This window comes from Pleurotus ostreatus, assembly GCF_014466165.1.
Source record: "Pleurotus ostreatus strain PC9 chromosome Unknown scaffold_5, whole genome shotgun sequence".
NCBI lineage: Eukaryota > Fungi > Basidiomycota > Agaricomycetes > Agaricales > Pleurotaceae > Pleurotus > Pleurotus ostreatus.
In genome coordinates, this window is record NW_023503160.1 from 424727 (window position 1) to 445530 (window position 20804).

General features: G+C 50.5%; 6 protein-coding genes across 6 annotated transcripts; 2 read left to right on the top strand and 4 right to left on the bottom strand.

The window, feature by feature from the left end:
* Positions 1-518: 518 nt before the first annotated feature.
* On the bottom strand, positions 519-1506 carry PC9H_007101 (uncharacterized protein; the record flags this gene model as incomplete). The annotated part of the gene is made up of 4 exons (XM_036776636.1): positions 519-726; positions 784-1020; positions 1075-1304; positions 1366-1506. 4 exons carry the CDS (start codon positions 1504-1506, stop codon positions 519-521), a joined length of 816 nt encoding a protein of 271 aa, XP_036630256.1.
* Positions 1507-2066: 560 nt separating this feature from the next.
* On the bottom strand, positions 2067-4481 carry PC9H_007102 (uncharacterized protein; the record flags this gene model as incomplete). Its single annotated transcript, XM_036776637.1, has 10 exons — positions 2067-2749; positions 2806-2921; positions 2976-3088; positions 3141-3230; positions 3284-3328; positions 3377-3444; positions 3483-3548; positions 3603-4029; positions 4087-4175; positions 4229-4481. 10 exons carry the CDS (start codon positions 4479-4481, stop codon positions 2067-2069), a joined length of 1950 nt encoding a protein of 649 aa, XP_036630257.1.
* A 2165-nt stretch (positions 4482-6646) lies between these two features.
* On the top strand, positions 6647-8206 carry PC9H_007103 (uncharacterized protein; the record flags this gene model as incomplete). The annotated part of the gene is made up of 1 exon (XM_036776638.1): positions 6647-8206. The coding sequence occupies one exon, from the start codon at positions 6647-6649 to the stop codon at positions 8204-8206; it is 1560 nt and encodes a 519-aa protein (XP_036630258.1).
* Positions 8207-8344: 138 nt separating this feature from the next.
* Positions 8345-9604, bottom strand: YMC2 (Mitochondrial carrier protein ymc2; the record flags this gene model as incomplete). Its single annotated transcript, XM_036776639.1, has 7 exons — positions 8345-8408; positions 8464-8633; positions 8691-8947; positions 8999-9215; positions 9276-9368; positions 9448-9483; positions 9530-9604. 7 exons carry the CDS (start codon positions 9602-9604, stop codon positions 8345-8347), a joined length of 912 nt encoding a protein of 303 aa, XP_036630259.1.
* Positions 9605-10437: 833 nt separating this feature from the next.
* Positions 10438-12315, bottom strand: PC9H_007105 (uncharacterized protein; the record flags this gene model as incomplete). Its single annotated transcript, XM_036776640.1, has 3 exons — positions 10438-10946; positions 11005-11149; positions 11206-12315. 3 exons carry the CDS (start codon positions 12313-12315, stop codon positions 10438-10440), a joined length of 1764 nt encoding a protein of 587 aa, XP_036630260.1.
* A 5532-nt stretch (positions 12316-17847) lies between these two features.
* Positions 17848-20230, top strand: PC9H_007106 (uncharacterized protein; the record flags this gene model as incomplete). The annotated part of the gene is made up of 9 exons (XM_036776641.1): positions 17848-17918; positions 17973-17985; positions 18040-18319; positions 18376-18419; positions 18469-18560; positions 18627-19215; positions 19286-19433; positions 19483-19778; positions 19856-20230. 9 exons carry the CDS (start codon positions 17848-17850, stop codon positions 20228-20230), a joined length of 1908 nt encoding a protein of 635 aa, XP_036630261.1.
* Positions 20231-20804: the final 574 nt, after the last annotated feature.

The following is a 20804-nucleotide window of genomic DNA, read 5'->3' on the forward strand; positions in this document are numbered from 1 at the left end:
GCTTCGACTTCACGTGAATCGTCAACACATCCGATTGCTTTCATCCTAGCCTCGTCTGTGTGCCACATTGTGAGCTTGTGTCCTTGCATCCCTGTCTGATATATCTCCCTATGTTGTTATTAACACCATCATCATCTATATCTCACCTCGTCTTTTTCATCATCATCAACTTTGGACGCTTGGCAAAGGACTTTACATATAATACTACACATCGTCGAGAAATCATGTCACGTACTCCGTAGGCTTCCTCTTCTTAATATGATATATATATATAACATGAGAACATTATTCGTGAATCGCGAGGGATTAGTTGAAGCTAGAGTTAACGGTCGCAAAGGATACACAGTTTCGTAGATGAGGATCGCAGAGCTATCGCGACGGAAGACTTGGAAATGAACTTCAAGTCGCTCCGGGCCCAGCGTCATGCATTACGTCGTGTATGTGACTGGTTTGTGATTTCGTGGTAATGTTGGGACGATACGAAGAGCATAAATAGCATCGGGACTGATGGAAGCCAGTTAGCAGCCCGCAAGGTCCTTGAGGACGTGTTGGACGGCATGTTGAGATAAATTGTCGTAAGGATAGTGATTTGCAGCTTCCTGGGAGAGGATTTGCAGCCATCCTTGCCATTGCAGCGACCCTATATCAAGGTCGGAGTGTAGATATACCGATGCCGCCTTCACCAGGGCACGAAAATCTACTGCGTTCTGCCCGAGGCATTGAGCCCTGTTATAATACCCTTAAATATCAAAGGCTGATATAATCCTTACAACGAAGACTCACCATGTCTCAACCGTAAGAGGAGGATCAGAGGTGTCCTTGCGAGCTAGGCAGGCGCTGAGCAGGAAGAGGTGGTGAAGCACGGCCGGTACATCGTGAACTTCCGCTAATTGTCCGAAGATAGTTTGCCTAGCATACCACAGCGAGGCAGCCACTACGCAGTTTGACAGCTCCAAGCGACAAATCTCAAGGTAGATGAGGTCGCCGGCTTCACTCACTGCTTCGGAGTACTTCTCAGCGCTACACAGTATGTTTAGTGAATGATTGGTCTCAGTGAACATCATTGTCGCTCACCTCGCAGCCCCTGGAGTAATAAAGCTCAAGAGTAGATATGCTACCCAAAGCGAGAGCGACTTCAGGGTATCCGGGTATTGACGATCTACTTCGAGTGTTGGTTTATCGACGGTCGTGCGCTTGGTGGGTGCTCTAAAGCGTCTACGCTTGCTGCGCTGCAGCTGGTATCGTCCGTGAGCAGGGGGGACTATTTCAGCGCATGGAAATCTTGGTGCCACGGCCTTGACGACCTATTTACACTCTATAAGTTCCTCATTGTACCGCTGATAATAAGAGACATCTATCCCTTACACCCTTGTTTATGCTCATGTCTAACTCCATGAGAGCAGAGGCCGGGGGTGATTGTTGAAATTTAGAGAGTCTATAAGTTTTATTGTCCGAAGACTGCGTCTCCGAAACAGTCATGGACTGATAAACGTTGAAATAAGGCATTTCGACGTCTTGTTGAGACTTTGCCACTGAGATAGGTTGACTGTGGTGGTAGTACGAGGCTAAGGAGCAAAAGCTGGTCTCGGTGGGTTATAACATACACGATTGGCCTTCGGATGGCTCCGCCTGTATTTGGGCAGACAAAGGACACTGGAAAGAAAGGGGTAATAGCCGCATCTAGTAGATTATATCCTAAATGGGGAAGGAAATTAGCCACCAACATGAACAAAGGCCCGGGCCGTCTGCCGCCCATTGTTCGTGAAAGACTGAATTGGTAACTCAAAGACTTCAGGTTGGATGTCCCGAAGGATAGTATAATGTACGAGCTATAATATGCCACTGTAACATAGCGTACATAAATTTGTACATCGATAGTATAGATGTTGAGCTGTATATAGGGTGCTTGAATATACAATAAGGGAAATGAGGCAAATGTACAAGAAGTATGCGATGCGTTGACGTGAAGGAAATGAATATGGACATTGAATGTAACACGATCTTCGAACGTAGTAGGGTTAACGGATGGGATGTGTAAGTGAAGGTTATGAGAAAATAAAAGGCGCTCAGTTGAACCTAGGAAGCTTCTGAGGAGTGGGTTGGCTGTGTCGAGACGACCGTCGTAAGCGTGTAGCCGGAGATCCGTCATCCTCACTTACATCCGCAACAGCAGGGACCGATACCTTCGTCCTCCCAGTACCTCCCTTGACTTTGCTGACGCCACCATTGGCTTTCCCCCTCCCCCTCCCCTTTGCCCTTGGCGATGCGACGTCATCGATCACGCCCTTGCCCTTCTTCCTGCTGTTCACAACATCCTCTTCAGCGGCACTCTCCATCTCCGCGTCCTCGTCCAGAGCGCGCTTGCGATCAATCTTCTGCGCAGCGTTCGCCGGCTCTAGTAGAAGGACGGCGTTGATCATTTCCTGCGAGGGTTGGAGGATTTCTCCTTTGCCTTCGGCGGCATCCTCCAGTACTCGAGCCCTGCGCTGCAGTGGCTGCGAGCGCGAGCCTTCACGTTTGATATCCACAATATTGTTCGAAGACCCGGGTTCATCTCCTTCGAGGATGTCGGAGAGCATGGAAAAGTCGTCGCTAGGGATGGAACTGCCCGTACTAGGGTGCTGTTGGAGATAAGGGGAAGGTGTATAGACGGGCGTGTAGCTTGCGAGCCAGGGATGGTGCAGGGCGTCGGTGAGAGTCATACGACGACGCGGGTCGTCAACAAGGAGAGAGCGGATGAAAGATTGAGCTATATAGTTCCACAGTTAAACGGAGATAGGGCAGAAAAGCAGAGTGATCACTAACCTTCCTGGCTAACATTAGAGTTATGAAGAGTGTCCCAGTCAATTTGGCGTTCGATGATCCGCATACGGATGTCCCGCTGATTCTCATCTTCGATGAAAGGACCGGCATTCGTGAGCCTAATCAAGGGACAATCAGAATCGCAACACAGGAAGGCGGGAGAAGGGCCTAACATAGAGAAAACGATGACGCCGACGCTCCAACTGTCGACAAGGTTGTCATAGCCTTCTGCGTTCTGCTGCCTCACGACCTCGGGTGCAAGATAGCTGGGAGTACCACACATCGTCTGCAAGTGCTAGTGAATAACGCGAGATGGGGAATGGGATCGCGACGCTCACCCGGAGCATAGTAAGACTATCCACTACTTTGGCCAACCCAAAGTCAGCAACCTTTACACGAGGAGGCTTGTCGCTGGTGAGAAGGATGTTCTATGGTCATGACGATCAGCTAAGGCTGTAACGACGACATGAGGAAGGAATACCTCAGGTTTTAAGTCACGATGAGCGACTCCAAGCGAATGGATGTACTAGCGGGATGTTAGCACACCAGGACATTGTAAGGAGATGTCACTCACAGCAAGCGCATCGCATATTTGATAGGTTATGTGCTTCGCATCGTCCTCCACTGTGGGTTTGAATGAGCCTAAAGTACAACGTTGAATGATGGAAAGAGGGTCCCACCTAAGCCATGGCGAGTCAATATGTAATCTAGGAGATCTCCTCCTTCGACGAGTTCCAACACGAGATCTATGACCGTGCGTCAATAACAGGTTCAGCGCCCACAGAAGATTAATAGCTCACTAATATCTCCGTTCGGCTGTATATATACCTCCTTGAGCTCGCAGATATTCGGGTGCTTGAGGTGTTCCATAATACTGATTTCGCGCATGAAGGCTTGGTGCTTGGTTGTTCCATTCCCATCAGCGTTCGCATTCGTCCCGGCGGCGTTCGCCTTCTTGTCTTGGATCATCTTGATGGCGACCCACTCTCCGGTAGCGAGATGAACGGCTTTCATCACGGTGGCGAAGGAGCCCTTGCCGAGTTCATTGCACAGGTCGTAATACTTGTAAAGGCCTTCCGTTGGCGGTCCAGCCGCGAGGTGGCGATACACGAAGCGATAATCTTCAATGCCCCCGTTCACAATCTGAGGGGTAGAGGTTCCGAACGCAAGCTCGCTTCCTTCGCGCAGGATTTTGGTGTTGCCCCGGCCGATCTTGACCCCGTTGATCTACAGCCCCAGGCACATTTGGCTTCAACTCGGGATACACGAAACGTAACGACTCACGAAGGTGCCATTGCTCGACAGATCCTGTACAGTCACGCACGACGTCCGATCCTCCTTCCCATCCCACATAATCACACAATGATAGTTGCCTGTCAGAGACGCCTCAGCATGCCACTCACCCAACGAAACGCGCGGGACTCACTGATTTTGAAGCCAGGCAGGATTATCTCGTTCCCGTCATGGTTTCTGCCAATCGTGTATTTCGGACGTATCTTCCAAAAATCCATCCGAGTCAACGCCGCGTTACATGGCTGAAGGTAGCCCCAGAGATGAGCGTCCATGGTCCCTTCCCGTTGTGATGCGGGTTGCGTTGACTGGGTCTCTTCTTGGGTCTCTTGCTGTGTCTCTAGCATCTCGGGAACCTCAGATTCATGATGATCTGCGTCGTCGTTCATGGTGCTTCGAAGGCGTTCAAGGAATTGAGGTGGAAAATTCACTAGTTATGGCTGGGTGAAGGTTTGTTCGTAGGAGAGGAAGGCTATTATATCCAAAGCCTTTTATTGTTCGTCTTGAAAGGCCACCGTGCTTTCTTGTGGCCGCGGTCAAAGATGTCTGCCGCGTCAAAGGGCTGTAGTCTTGTTCAAGGGGTCAATGCGATGACCTTTTGATATTGGGATTGGCGGCTTTGAACTTTGAAAATCTTGCCAGACGTCGAACAGACACCAATCACAAAGCTAACAGTAGAATTTGGCTTGACGGGAGGTCGTCAAGACGCGGTTGAGAAGATTGGGTTGACTCAAGTTGAGACAACTCTTATTACAAGACGCCACTATACCAACACGTGCACGCAGGGTCTTTGCTCTGATTGGCGGGGTTCATGGACAATGAGAACTACACATAACAGATTAATTCAAACCAAGACGCAGACTACAAGATGAGCAAGGCAGGAGGGAGGGTTGTGTAATTCCCCAACGGAGGCCGCGAATTCAACGTAAACAAACAAGAGTGCGTTGGTGCTAGAGCGTGATGTAAAGCCTCGATGTCGTCTGCTCATTGCTGACATGGACGCAATCTAGAGTGGATCTGTAGTTCTACCCACCAACAACGTCTGTGCGCATAAGCGACACGATCACCGTCGATAGGATGGTCGGACAATGCCTTGGAACTACACGTTCCATAGATCAGCACGTTGTAGTACACGGGGCTGTAGTATATGTACGCACCACGTAACTTGCTATTTCATCACCCACTACGGACGTTGGTTGGCGAAACCCTTCAACCACGAAGCACGAGTCAAGGAATACATACCCGGAACGTATGCCGATATTTCAGAAGGCCCCGTTCAACATATATCCAAGCAGCACCAAAGGGACGATACATTTCCTTGATCACCGGGGACCTCGTTTCTTATAGCACTGCTCTGATAACAGACCGACGTCGGAATCTAAAGGGATTTTCGCAAGATTTGCGACAAAGACGTACCTCTGAGAATCTTCTGCGATTAAACAGGATCGCTGAAGAAACGAATACAATATTCACCATACGGCGCGACAAGCAAGTAGGAATCTAATGGTTCAATGTGATGTACCGCATTCGCACCAAAGGTGCATCATGCATCATGAATGATGGTTGTGATCAGGAAAGGGCCAGTGGGCGCTAAACGAACTTCGATGCAGTCACAAACTTCGATATGGCTGAGGTTGTTCCCTCTCTAGGTTTCAAGCAACTGATCACTCTCGCCTTCACCTATTTGGACCAGGAACGAACATCTGGTATGTTTGAATAGTTTTCTGAGGACGACTCGAAGACGACAGACGACGAATATTTGAATATTGAACTAGTTCCACCTGCTTCAGCCCAATGCACTCCGACCCCTTCATCAGCTAAACTGACACGAACGCTCACAATCTACTCTCTTTCTCCCATGGCTGACGATTTGGCAGCTCAGATATCAACGCCCAAAGCGCTATATTCGACATCCAAATGGGTGGACCACTCGGCTCACATCTTCTCGTATTCAGCCCCTGGGCCTGAACGCTGAACTGCGTAGATATCTCTTTGCTTGGTCAAGGGGCCCACAACACCGTCTACTGGCTTGGATTTAGCGATGGGACCCAGCTCGCCGTCTCCGTTTTTAGATCTTGGAGCGAAGGCCGCAAGCCGTTCAACCCAATGCGAAATCGCAACGATGAAGTCGTTCGTGAATCTGACTTGTTCCCAGGCGTCCCCATAGGGAAGGTCCACGCACTGGACACCATGTTCAGTAACGCGGCTGGGGACTGCTTACGTTCTCATAGACGTTGTTCCTGGCGTCAACTTGGCTGATGCAAGAGACCCGGCGAGAGGTGGACTAGAAGATTATCTGGGATATGGGGATCAGCTTGAGGCCGTGACTCAGGCCCTTGCGGTTTTGCAAGCATCGCTCAGCGAACTGGAATATGAGCATCTGTACACTAGTCGAAGAGAGGACCGAAGACGTCGCGAATTCATCGCCCGAAGATCCACGTTTTCCCAAGTCTATCGAGAACTGTCTTCCTCGAACAAACACTTGCGCACTCACCGATCGCGATTGGTATCCAGCTGCAGGTCCCATTATCGTACTTAATATAAATATGGATGTATGACAATGAGGCGAATCCGTGGCGACACAAGAATGCATCATGTGGCAAATGTTGAAATTGACTCTCCGTGTGGGTGTCTGTTGGCGTCGGTATTGCATCAGTGTCGTTTGATAATCGATGTAGGTACCATTAACATAAAGTATAAGTACACTTTCTACAACCAAACTATCATATCGTCTCCCCTCTTGTCTGCTTGGATGGCAAACGACTTAACCCCCCAAATATCGGCACTCAAACAATTGTACTCGACACCCAAATGGCTGGACCTCAACGGTCTCATACATTGCGCCGTCTCCCATCTCTCTCGCTCTCAGCCCCTTAGCTGCATTGACATCTCTTTGCTAGGCCGAGGGGCCTACAACACCGTCTACAAGCTTGAACTCAGCGATGGAACTCGACTCGCCGCCTCTGTGTCGAAATCTGAAGTCAGGGCCTTCAACCCATCGGCAAAGCAGTCCGAAATCGCAACGATGAAGTTCGTTCGTGAATCTGGACTGTTTCCAGACGTTCCTGTACCGAAGGTCCACGCATGGGACACCACGTTCAGTAACCCGGCTGGCGCGCCATACATTCTTATGGATATTGTCCCTGGCGTCAACTTAGCCGACGCGAGAGGTCCAGAGCCACGAGGGTTGAAAGGCCTGGACTATCTGGGGTATGAGCAGCAGGACAAGGTCGTGAAGGCTCTCGCGATCTTGCAGGCGTCACTCAGCAGACCTCTGCCCTCTGAGCTCACCAAGATAGGGAGCATCGCCCCTGTGGATGCACAGGGGAAGCCGCAGTATAGCATCGGTCCATTCGTAACATCTCGAGCGTGTCTCGGTGGCCCCTTCACATCCATGCAGGACGTTTGGCGTGCTAAGCTGGAATACGAAGCCTTGTACACAGTCGAACAAAGGGCCTCGCTTGACAATTGCTCCCCGCCTGAGCCAGCGTGCACGCCAGAGACGTTTTCCGAACTCTATCAGGAACTTTCTTCGCTGATCGATCACTTCAAAATACCGGCCAAGTACAGTCGCCCGGTGCTACACCATCCCGACCTAGCTCTTCGCAACGTGTTGGTCAACCCAGATACATTGAAGATCACAGGCGTTATTGACTGGGCCGGTGCTCAGATCCTACCACTCGTACTCACTGCACTGTACCCCGACGACCTGCTCTCTGCCAACGACCACCCATTCACCCACCCTGATGTTCCCAAAAATCCTTATCCGGACTTTTGGCGCTGTATTCCTTACGATTGGACGCACCCCCCTCCTGAGTCTTATCCAGCTGCTTTTATTGGGCCAGACATGCCTGCGGACTTCCGACCACTCGTAGGTGCTTTGGTACGACGGGTGACGTTACGGGCACAATTTGCGGCGTATTTCGACGAAGAGATGACGAGGCGCAAATACTCTGATTCGAGCCTTGCGACGCTGTTCTCCGACGCCCAAGAATATTTGAAGTTTAACGAGACGTTGTTTCGAGGGTGGCGTGGATGGATGGACCTTGAGCGTTGGATAAAGTCGTCGTATGAGAAGATGCAGATATCACCCCGCAAGGAGGGGAATATATAGCCTCACTGTTGTGTACCATGAGTGCATAACATTGTCGCTCGAACACGAATAACGTGATAACAGAAACAAAAAAATCTAATCATTCTAAATGCATGCAGAGTACGAGATGGTCATAAATTAGTGTATGTAAGGCACTGCTCAACTCATCAACCGGCTTGCTAGCTCAAACCCGAGGAAGGTGGCACCGTTAGCAAAGGGAGACCTGTGAGGCAATTATGAGACACACATAGAGGAGACGACAGGAAGGATAGGCGTACCTAATGAGGGTAGGTCCTAGACCCCGAGTAAACGCGCCAATACCCTCTGTTCGCCAGACTACCCGGACGCAATCTAGAGTGGATTTGTACTTCTGCCCAGTGGTAGGCGAGAATCCGTCCGTCTGCATGCGCGACTTGATCATGTCAACAGGGTAGATGACAGCCCAAAGCTACACAAGGTCCGTGTATAAGCATGCTGTGAAATCGAGGGGTTCAGAAATACTTACAGCGTAGCCTGCTGCTGCGCCATATAGAACGGAATTCACTGGAGAAATTTGCTCTCGCTTGATCCCCTTCATCCGCATCTCTCGCTGGACTAGTTTCTCGTATGTAAGGAAGTATACGCCATATCCCATGGCTTCGCGTAGGAAAGTTACCGCCTGCCCCTTGTATATACCAGCGATACCATGAGATGAATATATTTTCTTGATGGCGTCAAGAGGCCCCGAGTATATTTTGTTGCCAGTGGATTGGATTTGCAAGCCTGATCTATTGTCAGACCGAGGGTCGGAAACTTGTTGACATTCAAACGTACGGATGCGAATATGCTCGACTGGTCCCGAAGCAAATCCATTGGCTACGCCAGCGGCTACACCAGCAGCAACAAGTTGACCGGGCCCGAGTGCCAGTCCATCGGCGCCTCCGATACCATTCTTGATATTTCGTTCCGCAAAGAACCGTTTGGTATATTCCAACACCCCGAATTGAATAGAAACGCAAACACCAATCCCTAGCAGGGGCGACACAGTCCCCTAATATCGTTGTATTGACATACGTCAGATACACTTGATTTCGCGAATGGGGTTGCTTACCTTGTAGAAAGCCAGGGGTCCTTCGTTCTTTAATATCCCCCCTGCACAGTGAAGCATGCCAGTATATGTTCCTTTCGGAGCTGTTTGCATTCGCTTGAACAATCAATCCTCATACAATGAATACCGATACACCGTAGGGAAGGGGAGCGCAGAGTAAAACAGGTCGACATACAACTTTGACGATATCGAATGGCTGTCCAACAAGCACCTATATTGCTTTAGCAAATAATCAAGGAATTTATAAACGATAGTACCTGTGCTATCCCCCCAGCAGTGCCTGCGGTGAGGTCCTTGGCTGTTTTCAGAAATCCTCCGTCTTGAGGTGCCATGGTTGGGTTTAAAAGACTGTTCCCTGGGGTCTGGGGTGATGGTGCAGAAGCAAGGGGATGGTCAAGGAATGGCTTCGCCAACGCGTTTTGCACGATGGTGTGGAAGAGTCAAGACCAAGGTGAGGACGAGTAAGTTTAACGACTAGCTCAATTCCCTCCTTGACTTTCGGAGAATGCGTCGGGCGAAGAAAATTAAACGCTCGTAGAAGAGATAAGATCCAATTCACATCGGGGGCGCTAATCTAAGTCAGAGAGAACGTGACTTCGAGCAACGATCTTTCCACGTGCGCCTTCCCCTAAGCCCTCCTGTCGCTTGTGAGACGAGTTACTTTGCCCGTTCAAAGGATCAGAATCCTTCTATGGTGCGCATCAAGTATTCTAGTCTCAAATACAGTCTGAGCTCCTCATTGTCTTATCTCTCAAGAAACAAGTCTTTGGGTTAAGGCAGAGAGGGTAATACGGTGCTATGTGAGTGTTACAGATGGACGAAAGCTCCGATGTCAACTCCTGAACCTACAAATTGAAGGAAGTTAATAGAAGAAGTCAGAGAGCTGCGAATGTCTGGATTTATTTTGAGGGACTATGTCAATATAATACCGAGGCCTTTTTCTGTAATATTGCGTTGAATCGTCATTGGGTCGGCGTTGCAGACCTCAACTGAAGCCAAAGTAGCCTAAAGGCGTCTCATTAATATACCATACACGTTTGCTCGCCTTTCTGCTGTACAAGGCGGCTATTCGACGCTTTTTGTTTAACCAAGTGCGCGTCGTGTCTTCTCGGTTCAGCTACTTTGCAACAACAAGTCATACAATTACAAATACAGGATCAGAACATCACTGGGCTCCTTCGTCCTCACTGCGCCGCAGATACTCGTTGAAGATCACTCTCGCCGTGGTTATATCAAGCTCAGGCCCTTCCTCCTCGTCCTCTTTCCAAGTTTCTCCCCAAATGCCATCCAGCATCTGCGGCTCCATCTTCCAAAACTCCCCGTTCACCATGCTCAGCACCAGCCGCGACGTCTCGCCATAAGCGATGGAACTCTGGAAAAGGCTGTATCTTCCTTCGTTAGTCTGCACGCGCTCTATCAGCGCTTCATTCCGCGCCACGGCATTATTTGAGCTTCCAAGGGAAGGCTGCTTGTTCTCGAAGCCAGCAAGGGGCTGCAGAAAATACCTTGGTTCGGGCCTGTCGTAGTCGATGCAAGCTACTAGTTTCGTCATGGGTGTATCGGGATACTCCTTCTCTGCGAGCTCTTTATATAAGGGGACATTGTAGCTGATGTCTCGTATTGTCGCCGAGTGGAAGAAAGCAATGTCATTCTTTGATACGGACTGGTTCTTTCCTTCTAGAGATAGATCGGGTGAGCGTACCACCTAGGGCACAACTAGCTGGTCGTCTACCTAACCGTTCTTGGACTTTGAGCTTGCAGGTTATCTTGTGACCTCCCTCCTTCCAGGCGATCGTTTGACACTCCTTGGAGCAATACAAAGACGTGTAGCAGGAAGAACACTTCCTGAAATTGCTCCTAAAATCCGCCTTTTGGCACTGTGCGAGTAATCAACACATCTACCCTTTCGGAGAAAGAGTAGCGCCGCACCCACCTTGGAGTTATCACAGCTTGTGATGGCCTTGTGCTTCGTGTCCGTGAGGTTTGCTACAAGTGCCCGACGTTCAAAAGCGACGCGCTTGAAGTTGTGCCACACGTCTTTAGCAGGTGTCTGCGAGACCCACTTGCTGGCAGGGTTGCTCTCGACCTTTTGCATAGCTCCGTCCACGGCCTGAATAACGGACCGATAAATCAGATATCTGGGGAGAATAACCTTGAAGATGGCTAGTATCATATCCCTGTCACACTCAACCGGGAGCGTCGGCAAGAGAATACTGACTTCGAGGAAAGCCTGGATTAAGCCTGACTGCATAGCGATTGTCACCCAAGTGAAGCCATCTGTGGACTCAAGACAGTTCGCGACGAAGCCGAACGAGCCGACCAGTGCAGGGATAACCCCATCATTGCCCGTTTTCATGTATGATCTTGCTGCAGAGGCAGCGACCTTTGTAACCGTGGCGATGGCGTTGTGGTGCAAGAAAGCATATAGCAAAGGGTGTCCGCGACGCCTACAAAGACGACACATAAGATTCAAAGCCGCCCCGCCGATGGGGGTTTCAAATCCTGGGCCATTGACGGCGGTTCGTAGCCGCGACAGAGCCACCCGAGCGATTCTCTCCGCATCTCCGTTGGCGGTGGCAACCACACGGTCAAGTGTGCCCCAAACGTCCTCGGCCTCGTGCAGCATGGAATCAAGCGTTGCAGCAGCGTTCGGATGGTTGACTATCGACATCTGCGGGATAGAGCCCTCCAGGAAGAACAGCTCCGTCATGAGTTCGATAGCCCCGGGTGTCTCAGCCATGATCGCTGCAATTCGGTCCACGCGTGTGAAAGTGAACCAAGTCGCGGCGATGAGATCCTGCATAAAAAATTTAGCGTCCTGTTCAACGCCGGGCCTCTGAATGTCGACGGAGAAGAAAAATACACTCCACTTGAAGACTCCGGGCCAGGCGCGGATGATAGCGTCGGAGTGCGGAGAAGGGTCGTGCAGGAGATGAGCAGCTTTAACAATCCCCATAAGAGCGAGAAAGGCCATCTCAGCGACAGGAGTGAGCCTATTGGGGACAGTGGCCTCGGTAGGTGTTCGCTCCGGCTTCAGATGCATAAAAAACACATCCAGAATGCCGTATCCGAGTAGCCGTTCGCCTTCCTACGGAATTTGAGCCGTACAGCTATTAGCCTAGGAGAAACACTACCTGGTCCCAGCAATCAACGAGTTCGACGAACTGGCGTATGTTTCTACCCAGCTTAGCGCTGTTTAGGATCTGGTAGAGCCTACATAAGCCTCAAGCCGCCAGTACAGTGCTGTCAACACTCCACCTTTCTGGGATTCCGGCACACTTCTCTGAGAAGACGCGCACTATCCATAGGCGGGAAACCATTACTTCTTCGGTTGCGGCGATTCATCTAGCCGATGGTACGTATGTCTTGTCTCGTTGGACTCAAGACCTATCGCAACGTGCATACCGCGCACCTGGTGATCAAAGTTTAAGTCACGAATCGGCGCTTGAAGACGTGGTAGGTGAGTTGTCAGTTAGGCTTTCAACGATACCCATGACAAACTCTACACACCTGAACGTTGAACGCGACACATGTAACGCGACACATCTAAATCTGATATTTACTCATATCGTGTAGCCCTGGCTCTTCTTGCACAGCAACGGATGAAGGTCCACTGCGCGGAGATTGAAAACACGCAACGGGCGACTCGGAACTCTATGTGACTCTGGCGGCTGGACGATCGCGTTCAGTGTTGTCGATATTTGATGGGACAGATATCATCGCACTGAAGCTCAACAAAACGGAGCATAGCCTATGGGCGGTGAAATGGAAAAAAAGATCGGCTCAGCAAATTCCAGCCTAGGTCGATTAGGCGATGTGGCTAAACGGTGGCTAAATCAACTTCCATCTTTCAACCCTTTCTTCGTAGCAAATTGTTCCACGAAAGCGCGTTGCGGGCCCACGGCGCTTGAAAACCCCGGGCATTCATAGCGGGTCGACAGATACCCTATGACGTACACCAAGTATAGCCAACGGAGGTGGCATTTCTTCTCGAGCTCCGAAAGATATCTGCTTGCCCCGCCAAAGAGCGATTTTGAGATGTAAAAAAATATCTTCGAGCAACCTGGACCATGCAGCGCTCTTGTGTGCTGCGCGTTGATGGGATGTGCTAGGAAGTATCTGCCAAATCTCCGTCTGAGCTGTGGAACCTGGCTTCTATGGTTTCCAGGGCGCGAACATTCCTGTGCTTCGCGCAACCACTATATGTACTGAGGCGATCAGTCTTCTTCCCTGTTCGTTGGTTTCTTTGTTGGTTGCTACGAGTAGGGAGTCCCTATCGGGGGTGGTTTACTGCCTAGTACACCTCCCACGGGGGAGCACCAACGCCGTGGCATTCAATAAACGTCCGGATTCTTCGAAACGACATAAGACTGGCCATTATTTTTCCCTCCAAGACCGACTTACCGTGTGTTTTTGCGACGGACACATCAGCGAACACAAGCCCAGTGTGCAGGGCTATACTGCGCGGAGAGGGGAGGCCGTACGATTAATTGTGTAGATATGAATTGCCAGGGGTTTCTAGAGGCCGACCCATTGATCTGGGAGTATTATAGCGTCTGCCAGAAGGTCGGCAGCATGCCTTTTGCCCGTATTGAGCGACGCGAAGATAGGAGGGCACCGTCAGAAAAGAAGTACGTTAGCTCACTTTTCCTGAAACTAAATTTCGGATGTATCAGTGTAATCAGGCCGCTGAACATAACTAGTGTGTCCAGCGTAGACTTTATGGGCCACGACTGTATATGGTCGGTCTTACACCGAGATTCGATGGAAACCTGACATTCCCAAATACACGAGAAGATGTTTGAACGAGGCCGGGCTTCTGCTGTAAACAAAAGGCTTCACACACCTTATTGCATCAATCGAACCGTCTGTGAGATTTCCATGGACGTGATCATCAAACGAGCAAAACAATCTACACCCCAAGCGTTATGTGACTAGTAATTGATCGGGAAGTATCGAGTACACGTACGGACGTTTGTATGGCTCACATATGTCGGTGTACGCCCGTGGCTCCAGTGCCGTAGTCATGCTTGCCATCCAAGATGTAATTTCGAAGTCGAGGAACTTGCCGAGATACAACGGAGCATCCTTGAGTAAAAGTTGAGTTCTGATCTGAAAGAGTCCGATTACAGGCACGTCCAGGCGTTAACCACGAGGCCTTGTTTTTGCGTATAATGAAGGTCTGAACCACTACCACGGACGTGGAGATATTACGCGTCAATGCGTTCATAAACCTCGGCATGATTAATAGCCGCACACAATAGGGATGCCATTGCTGGCAATTGTGCAGCGACACGTGAGCTATTGTATTGAGAAGGTACATCGAAATTTGATGAGAAGGTCGAAGGATCGGGGTCCGTGCAAGTTGTCTACGATGCACCGACCATACTACAGCTCGGTGCCTCCGAGTTTCGCGAAGTTTCGAGGCAAGCTGACGGCACATTCGGCCGATATTGATGTTGGCGAACATGTGCGAGAGGAGCCGAAAGTATCGAAGAACAAGGGAGGGGTGCAAACCATGCTGACGGTAGGCTCCAGTGATGGAGAAGCATTATTAGTACAAGAGGGTACAAGGCGGACCGGTGCCAGTTACATCCACTTGGGCCACGCCTCGAGTTCAAGCTTCAATCCTGCGCAGATCACGCACGATTAGGAAGCGTCCGATTCCAGACGGAGTCCCTCCTACCTGAACGCGAGCCGCGTCCAGCCAGAATACCCGATAATAGTAGTGCTGAAGAACTTCTACAGAGCCTCGGTCGATACAAGCGGAGTCGATGTAGCCGGTTCGGTTGATCTAATACTCGGTGATCGGTCTAGGCCGTGCAGTTTGGACACACATCCCTGGACCGTTTCCAGGAAAGGAAACCCAGCGACTAGTTCGGGACGATCAGAAAAGGTGCTGCACGGTTCGTAGTTTCAGCCTGATGTAATGCATGCTTGGATTCCGTGGATGACGAGTCGGGCTCATTTGTCCCCGTGTGGCGGAAGGGTGGTACGCAGGGGGTGGACATGAACATCACGGTGAGACTTCTTCGTCTTCCGATGAAAACGAAAGTCTATACGGTAGGGGTAATACTAACGTCAATCAACCGTGCATAACGGGAAGTACTCAATACAATTGCCTTTGTGCTGTTCGCGGAAACTTGCGAAACAATGGGCATTCCGTGCCATGAAACGACAGTGAATATGATGCATGGTGGGAGGTAAGAAAAGCATCTCACCTGTGACGTTTGGGATTCTAGTGTGCCGTGTTAATAATCGGTTAGTCACATAGGGAGCGATCGGTTCGCGCGGATGGGGCAACGGAAGGTGGACAGAGGGAGTTCTGTGCAAGTGCATCGGGGAATTGTTGGAGTTTACGACATGCGGTATGATAGCCGGAGAGGCGCAAACGGTACTCAAAGATAGCACGGGTGTAGACCCGGGAGTTCGCGTAGGAAGGGATTCAAGGTCGGAGGCAAACTCTGGAAAGCCAGAATCGCCGTTAGACGAGTACGTGAGCGATGTCAGTGCGATATACGGTTCCTAGTCGAAGTCTTGCTGTACGAGACTGCAGAGTGCCGGGTGACAGGTCTAGAATGGTTTAGAGTTCGTAAGTTATTCTCATTAACCTCGTGGAGCCCTCGGCTTACAGGAAATGGAGGTAATTTCATTGCTAGCAGCCACTAGTAGATGGAGGTAAGATCACTGTGAATACACGAGTATGGGCGGTGTTCTACTCACAAATTTGATAGGATATTTTTGGCATGGAGCTTCTGTGCTCCTCTTGGTAAGACACAATGGATCCGAGCGAGGTAAAGATATCAAAGCAGCATGGAAGAGCTACTTACTGAGAGTTCTACCCCCATACACGGCGTGTTGTTGTGAATCACTCATGCATATGTCCAATGTGAGCGTGTGCGGGACCGAAGCAAAATGGGGATAGCTGAAGCACGGTTTGCGATTGGTTTGAAGGAAGTGCATACAGTCAGTTATACATGCATCATTGCGGCTGTAGGTGGGCCTCAAATTGGTCTGAGTCGCGTTGGTTTGTGAACCATTGCAACTCGCAATGACCCGGACCTTTCACGGCCCCTTTGCGAGATGTGTTCAAGCGATGTGGAAGGATACTCCCGCAGTCATCTTTTAGTGATTGACTTCATACGACATGAATAATGTTTGACTTCTCCTGGGTACTCACCAGCGTGATATGGGACAATTGGAGTATTGCAAGGGTGCTTGCAGCGCGTCCTCGCCTGTCGTTTCGACTAGTTATATCAGACGCCACATCACCAATCGCGTTCGGAGGCGACCGTGACACCGCAAAAGTCTGCCAGTTGTGTGAGTAATTCCCAGCACTGATGGGTAGATGATATCTCGTGACACCCTAGAAGCAAGTCTTGATGGTAACCGTCGTAATGGGCACAAGGACAGGGCTGAATTTCACAGAGGGCTGCCTTCGGTATTAGTCGATAGTGCATGGGTCTAGGTTGGGGAAAGGGGAACGATGGCCGCGTCGGTGAACAACGATAACCCTTCCGACGGCGATAGATGGATGCGATCCCTCTCAAGTTCAGTTGAGCAGGAATCTGATAGCACCCTGCGCGCGTCCAAGAAGCATTTCTGGAGCATATACGCGCATATAACGACCTGAAAAGCGCATATATGCCCAGTAGTGCGGTAGTAGTAGTCCGACCAGATGGTACTCACTGATATCGATAACTGACTCATGACGTTAAAACCGACGCGTGGACGTTTGTGGACGTGTTTCGTGTTCCGCGTCCCACGTGAGTCAACCTGACGCGGAGTTGGACTGAAAATCAGGATGCGCCGTGCCTGGGTCAAGTATCGACGAGCAGCTCGGGATGCTTCAGGCAGCGTAATTTTGGAGATGATGAAATGTATGGGGTCAAAGTCTAATTTTCATGGCTGTGCGGGTGTTGACGAGCGGATTTCTGCAGCGCGATTGGATCAAATGGACCGGACCGCAATAAGTCGGATTCTTTGTGGCAATCAGCCAGACGGCATGGAATGGCCGATGTGGGACCTGTGTTGTGGGACGATGGTGGAGGAGCAGAAGAAGAAGCGCGACGAGGCCAAGACGGCGGGATGGTGTCGCCAACGCGCTGGAGCGGCCTCACCTTGTCGTCGTCGCGGTCGGCGTCTGAGGGAGAGGGCGTGATTCTGGGCGAACCGAGAGCTGGAAGAGATTTCCTAATCGGGGTGGTAGAAAACAAATATCGGCATAGATCAGATCAGTTCGCCCGTCCCTGGACAAACAGAACCCGTCGTCTTCGGCTGTGCACTCACAAAAACACTGACCATGGCTGACGCTGGCTCATTATAAGTATTACCTCCAATTCACCCGTCCTCCTCCTCCCCTCTGGTTCAGCCCGTTCCATGCTGCCCGTTCCCCTATTCTCTCACTAATCTCCTCTTGCCCGGTCTTGGCCCACCTCTTCTCCCTTTCACCCAGATTCCTTGTCAGGCCGTCCGTCCTTCTCCTGGTCTTCTCAAGCCGTATCTACCACAATCCAAGGCCTCTACTCCCCGCACACTTCCAATTTCCTCTGTAAATTTAGTTCGCAGTTCCTTAATGGCTACTAAGACCGAGGCCGCGTCCATCGCCGGATCTCTTCAAAGAGGCAAGGCGTGCTTGCGATGCAGGTAAGCCATCCCCGTCATGTGCAAAAAATGACTGCGGACTGACACGCTTACTAGAAAACGGAAGATGGTGCGTCGCTGATCATCCCTGATGTCCGGCAATATTTATTAATTTTCCCGACAGCGCTGCGACGGCGTGAAGCCAGCTTGTCAACAATGTATCCGCGCGAAGAAGGCAGACGGTTGCGAGTACGACGATGGCAAAGGCAAGACAAGAACGCAAATTTTGCGTGAAACCATCGCACGACTCGAAAACCGCATCCGAGAGCTCGAAGATCCCGAATACATTTCGCCCGCTGTCACCCTCTATGATCCCAACCTTCACCAACGGTCAGGCTCGTCGTCGTCAATAAGTTCCGCGGGAGGAACGCCTCTCTCCGCGAGCCATTCACCGTTCGCTTCAGGTGGGTTGTTTTCTCCAATGTTTCGTCTCGTCACACATTCCCAATTGATTTCCCAGTAGATTCTACAAACTCGCCTCATGATTCGTGGACCCATCTACCCGTGAGTATACCTCCGTTGGATTCACTAGTCCTTTCTAATATCGTACTAGAGTGTGCCTTCACCCTCTCCATCACCGTTCAGCCCAGATCTGTACTTCGAAGAAGCCAAAGTTCAGCCACCATTCGAACTTGCGCTCATGCTGTACGTACAGGTTTCTAGCGTCTCTGCCAGCTTTTTTCGCATCATTCTTCTCACATCTCCGCTTAGTTTGGACATTTACGCACCTCATCGCCAGCAATCCGGGTTGCTGCTTCACACCGAGAGACTGCGTGAAAGCTTGAGCTTGCCTCCTTCCGAGCAGCGTCATCCAGTCTTAATGAACGCTATCTACCTTTGGGCCTGCTTCATATCGCGTCCCGAGCCCCTCTGCCAACACGAGGAGCACTACCTTGCACGTGCTCTCGAAGCTATTGGAGAAGCTATTCGGCTTGGAAACCATGCCTTGGACGTCATTCAGGCTTCGTGTCTTCTGTCGATGTACTTCTTGTCTAACGGGCGCATGCTAGAAGGGAGTTATCATGCATCAGCTGCTGTCGGCCTTGCCGTACAATGTGGTCTCCACCGAGGCATCTCCCTGGATTCCCAATCATGGATCCCCCAGAGCGCCGATTCATTTGATATCAAGCCTGTCAAAGATCTTTCGGAAAGTGAACGTGTTTTGACGTTCTGGCAAGTGTTCAATTTGGATCGGTGTTGGGCAGTGGTCATGCGTAGGCCGTCTATGATCCCAGATGGTCCTGATGGGTGGAACTCAATCAACACCCCATGGCCCTTGGATATCGCCGACTACGAAGCTGTACGTTGATTTACTGGAAGATCCCATTGCCTCATTGCTGATTCTATTATTGACCGTATGTCGTTTTTAGGGCCAAATGCATCAAGGCAGCTCTTATTTGACTGTGAGGTCGTTCCTCAATGGTGACGTCTCTGGTGGGTACTCGACACAGGCCGCTCGTGCTAAGGCAACTGCTCTTTTCTACCGCGCCGACGAGGTTGTGTCGAACTGGGATCCTCGTAAGTGTACTTCCCGTTTGTCAGCGCCCTTCTCACCGACCAACAATAGGGGTAACACCTTCTGGCTCTCTTCTTGATGACATGCAAACTCTGGAACGAGCGATCACGCAGTTTGTTCCTAGCATGATTCCCATACATCAGCTGGACGCAGCTAGCCCCGAGGACAAGCCCGCTATCATTGTTGCACACACACTTGCGCAGGCCACTATGATTCATCTCTACCGGCGCTTCGCTCAGAGCGACGGAGTGTCATATGCCAAATGCCTTCGCGCTGCGCATACTTGCGTTGCCATCATCAAGCACCTATCTGAGGCTGATTTCACCTTACTAGAGCCCATAATCAGCGTGAGTGAGATTTCGCATCTCATCTTTTTCCCGCGAAGATCGTAGCTGATGGCCATCATTGTGTTTTGGAACGCTAGCATTGCTGGACCGATGCGGCAGATATCTTGATGCAGGAGCTGAACAATCTCGAAACATCCTGGCCTTTGATGAACAGTTCTGACGTTCGAAACGAGATCGGGGTACTGCTTTATGCTGTGACTAGTCTTGGGTCTCGCTTTCCCCTTCTCGCTGAACAGCAGAACCAACCGTGGATGCGTCCGCTCTACATGGCGCCTTCTCCACGACCGATCAGCCGAGACGGCATGGACAAAGTTCAACTCCAGCAACAACAGCAGCAACCTTCTCCCCAACGGCTGCAGCAGCAATCATACGGCCTCCCTGCAGAATCTCCCGGATCGCGACTGGAAAGGAGCTCCACCTGCCGACGTGTCAGTCGAACGACCACGCAATGACTTACTACGTAAGAGACGAAGACGAAACGGAAAGAAGAACAAAATCGACAATGTAAACAACTACGCGATGTTATATGTCTGGACCATTGCTTTCTTACTGTGGCCCCGAATGAAGCAACACGGACAAGAAAACGGACTTATACTACACATGGACATCTATTTTCTCAGGTGGAGACGCACTTTCTTTAACTTCTCACTTTTTTCTCCCCGTCGCCACCTCATTATTCTTCAATGGACTGGCCCTTCCTTTCGTTTATTTTCTCGGACACGGACATATACTGTTTTCTTGCTTCGGACACACACCCTCCCGCAGGTGACGGTTCTTCCTTTGCCTTTGCCTTCGCCGTTTATATTGTCGATTCTTCCCTTGTTCTTTCTCCCCTTTTGCCTCCGCATTGCGGACACTTTTGACTTTGTTTGTACACATCACTCGGACACTCGGACTCATCATGGACACTGCATCACATCACGGACAACGAACTTTTATTTACCACACGGACATCTGCTGTACACATTGTTAGGATTAACAACGGCATCCATCACGTTCTTTCTACGACCATCTTTCATCTTATAT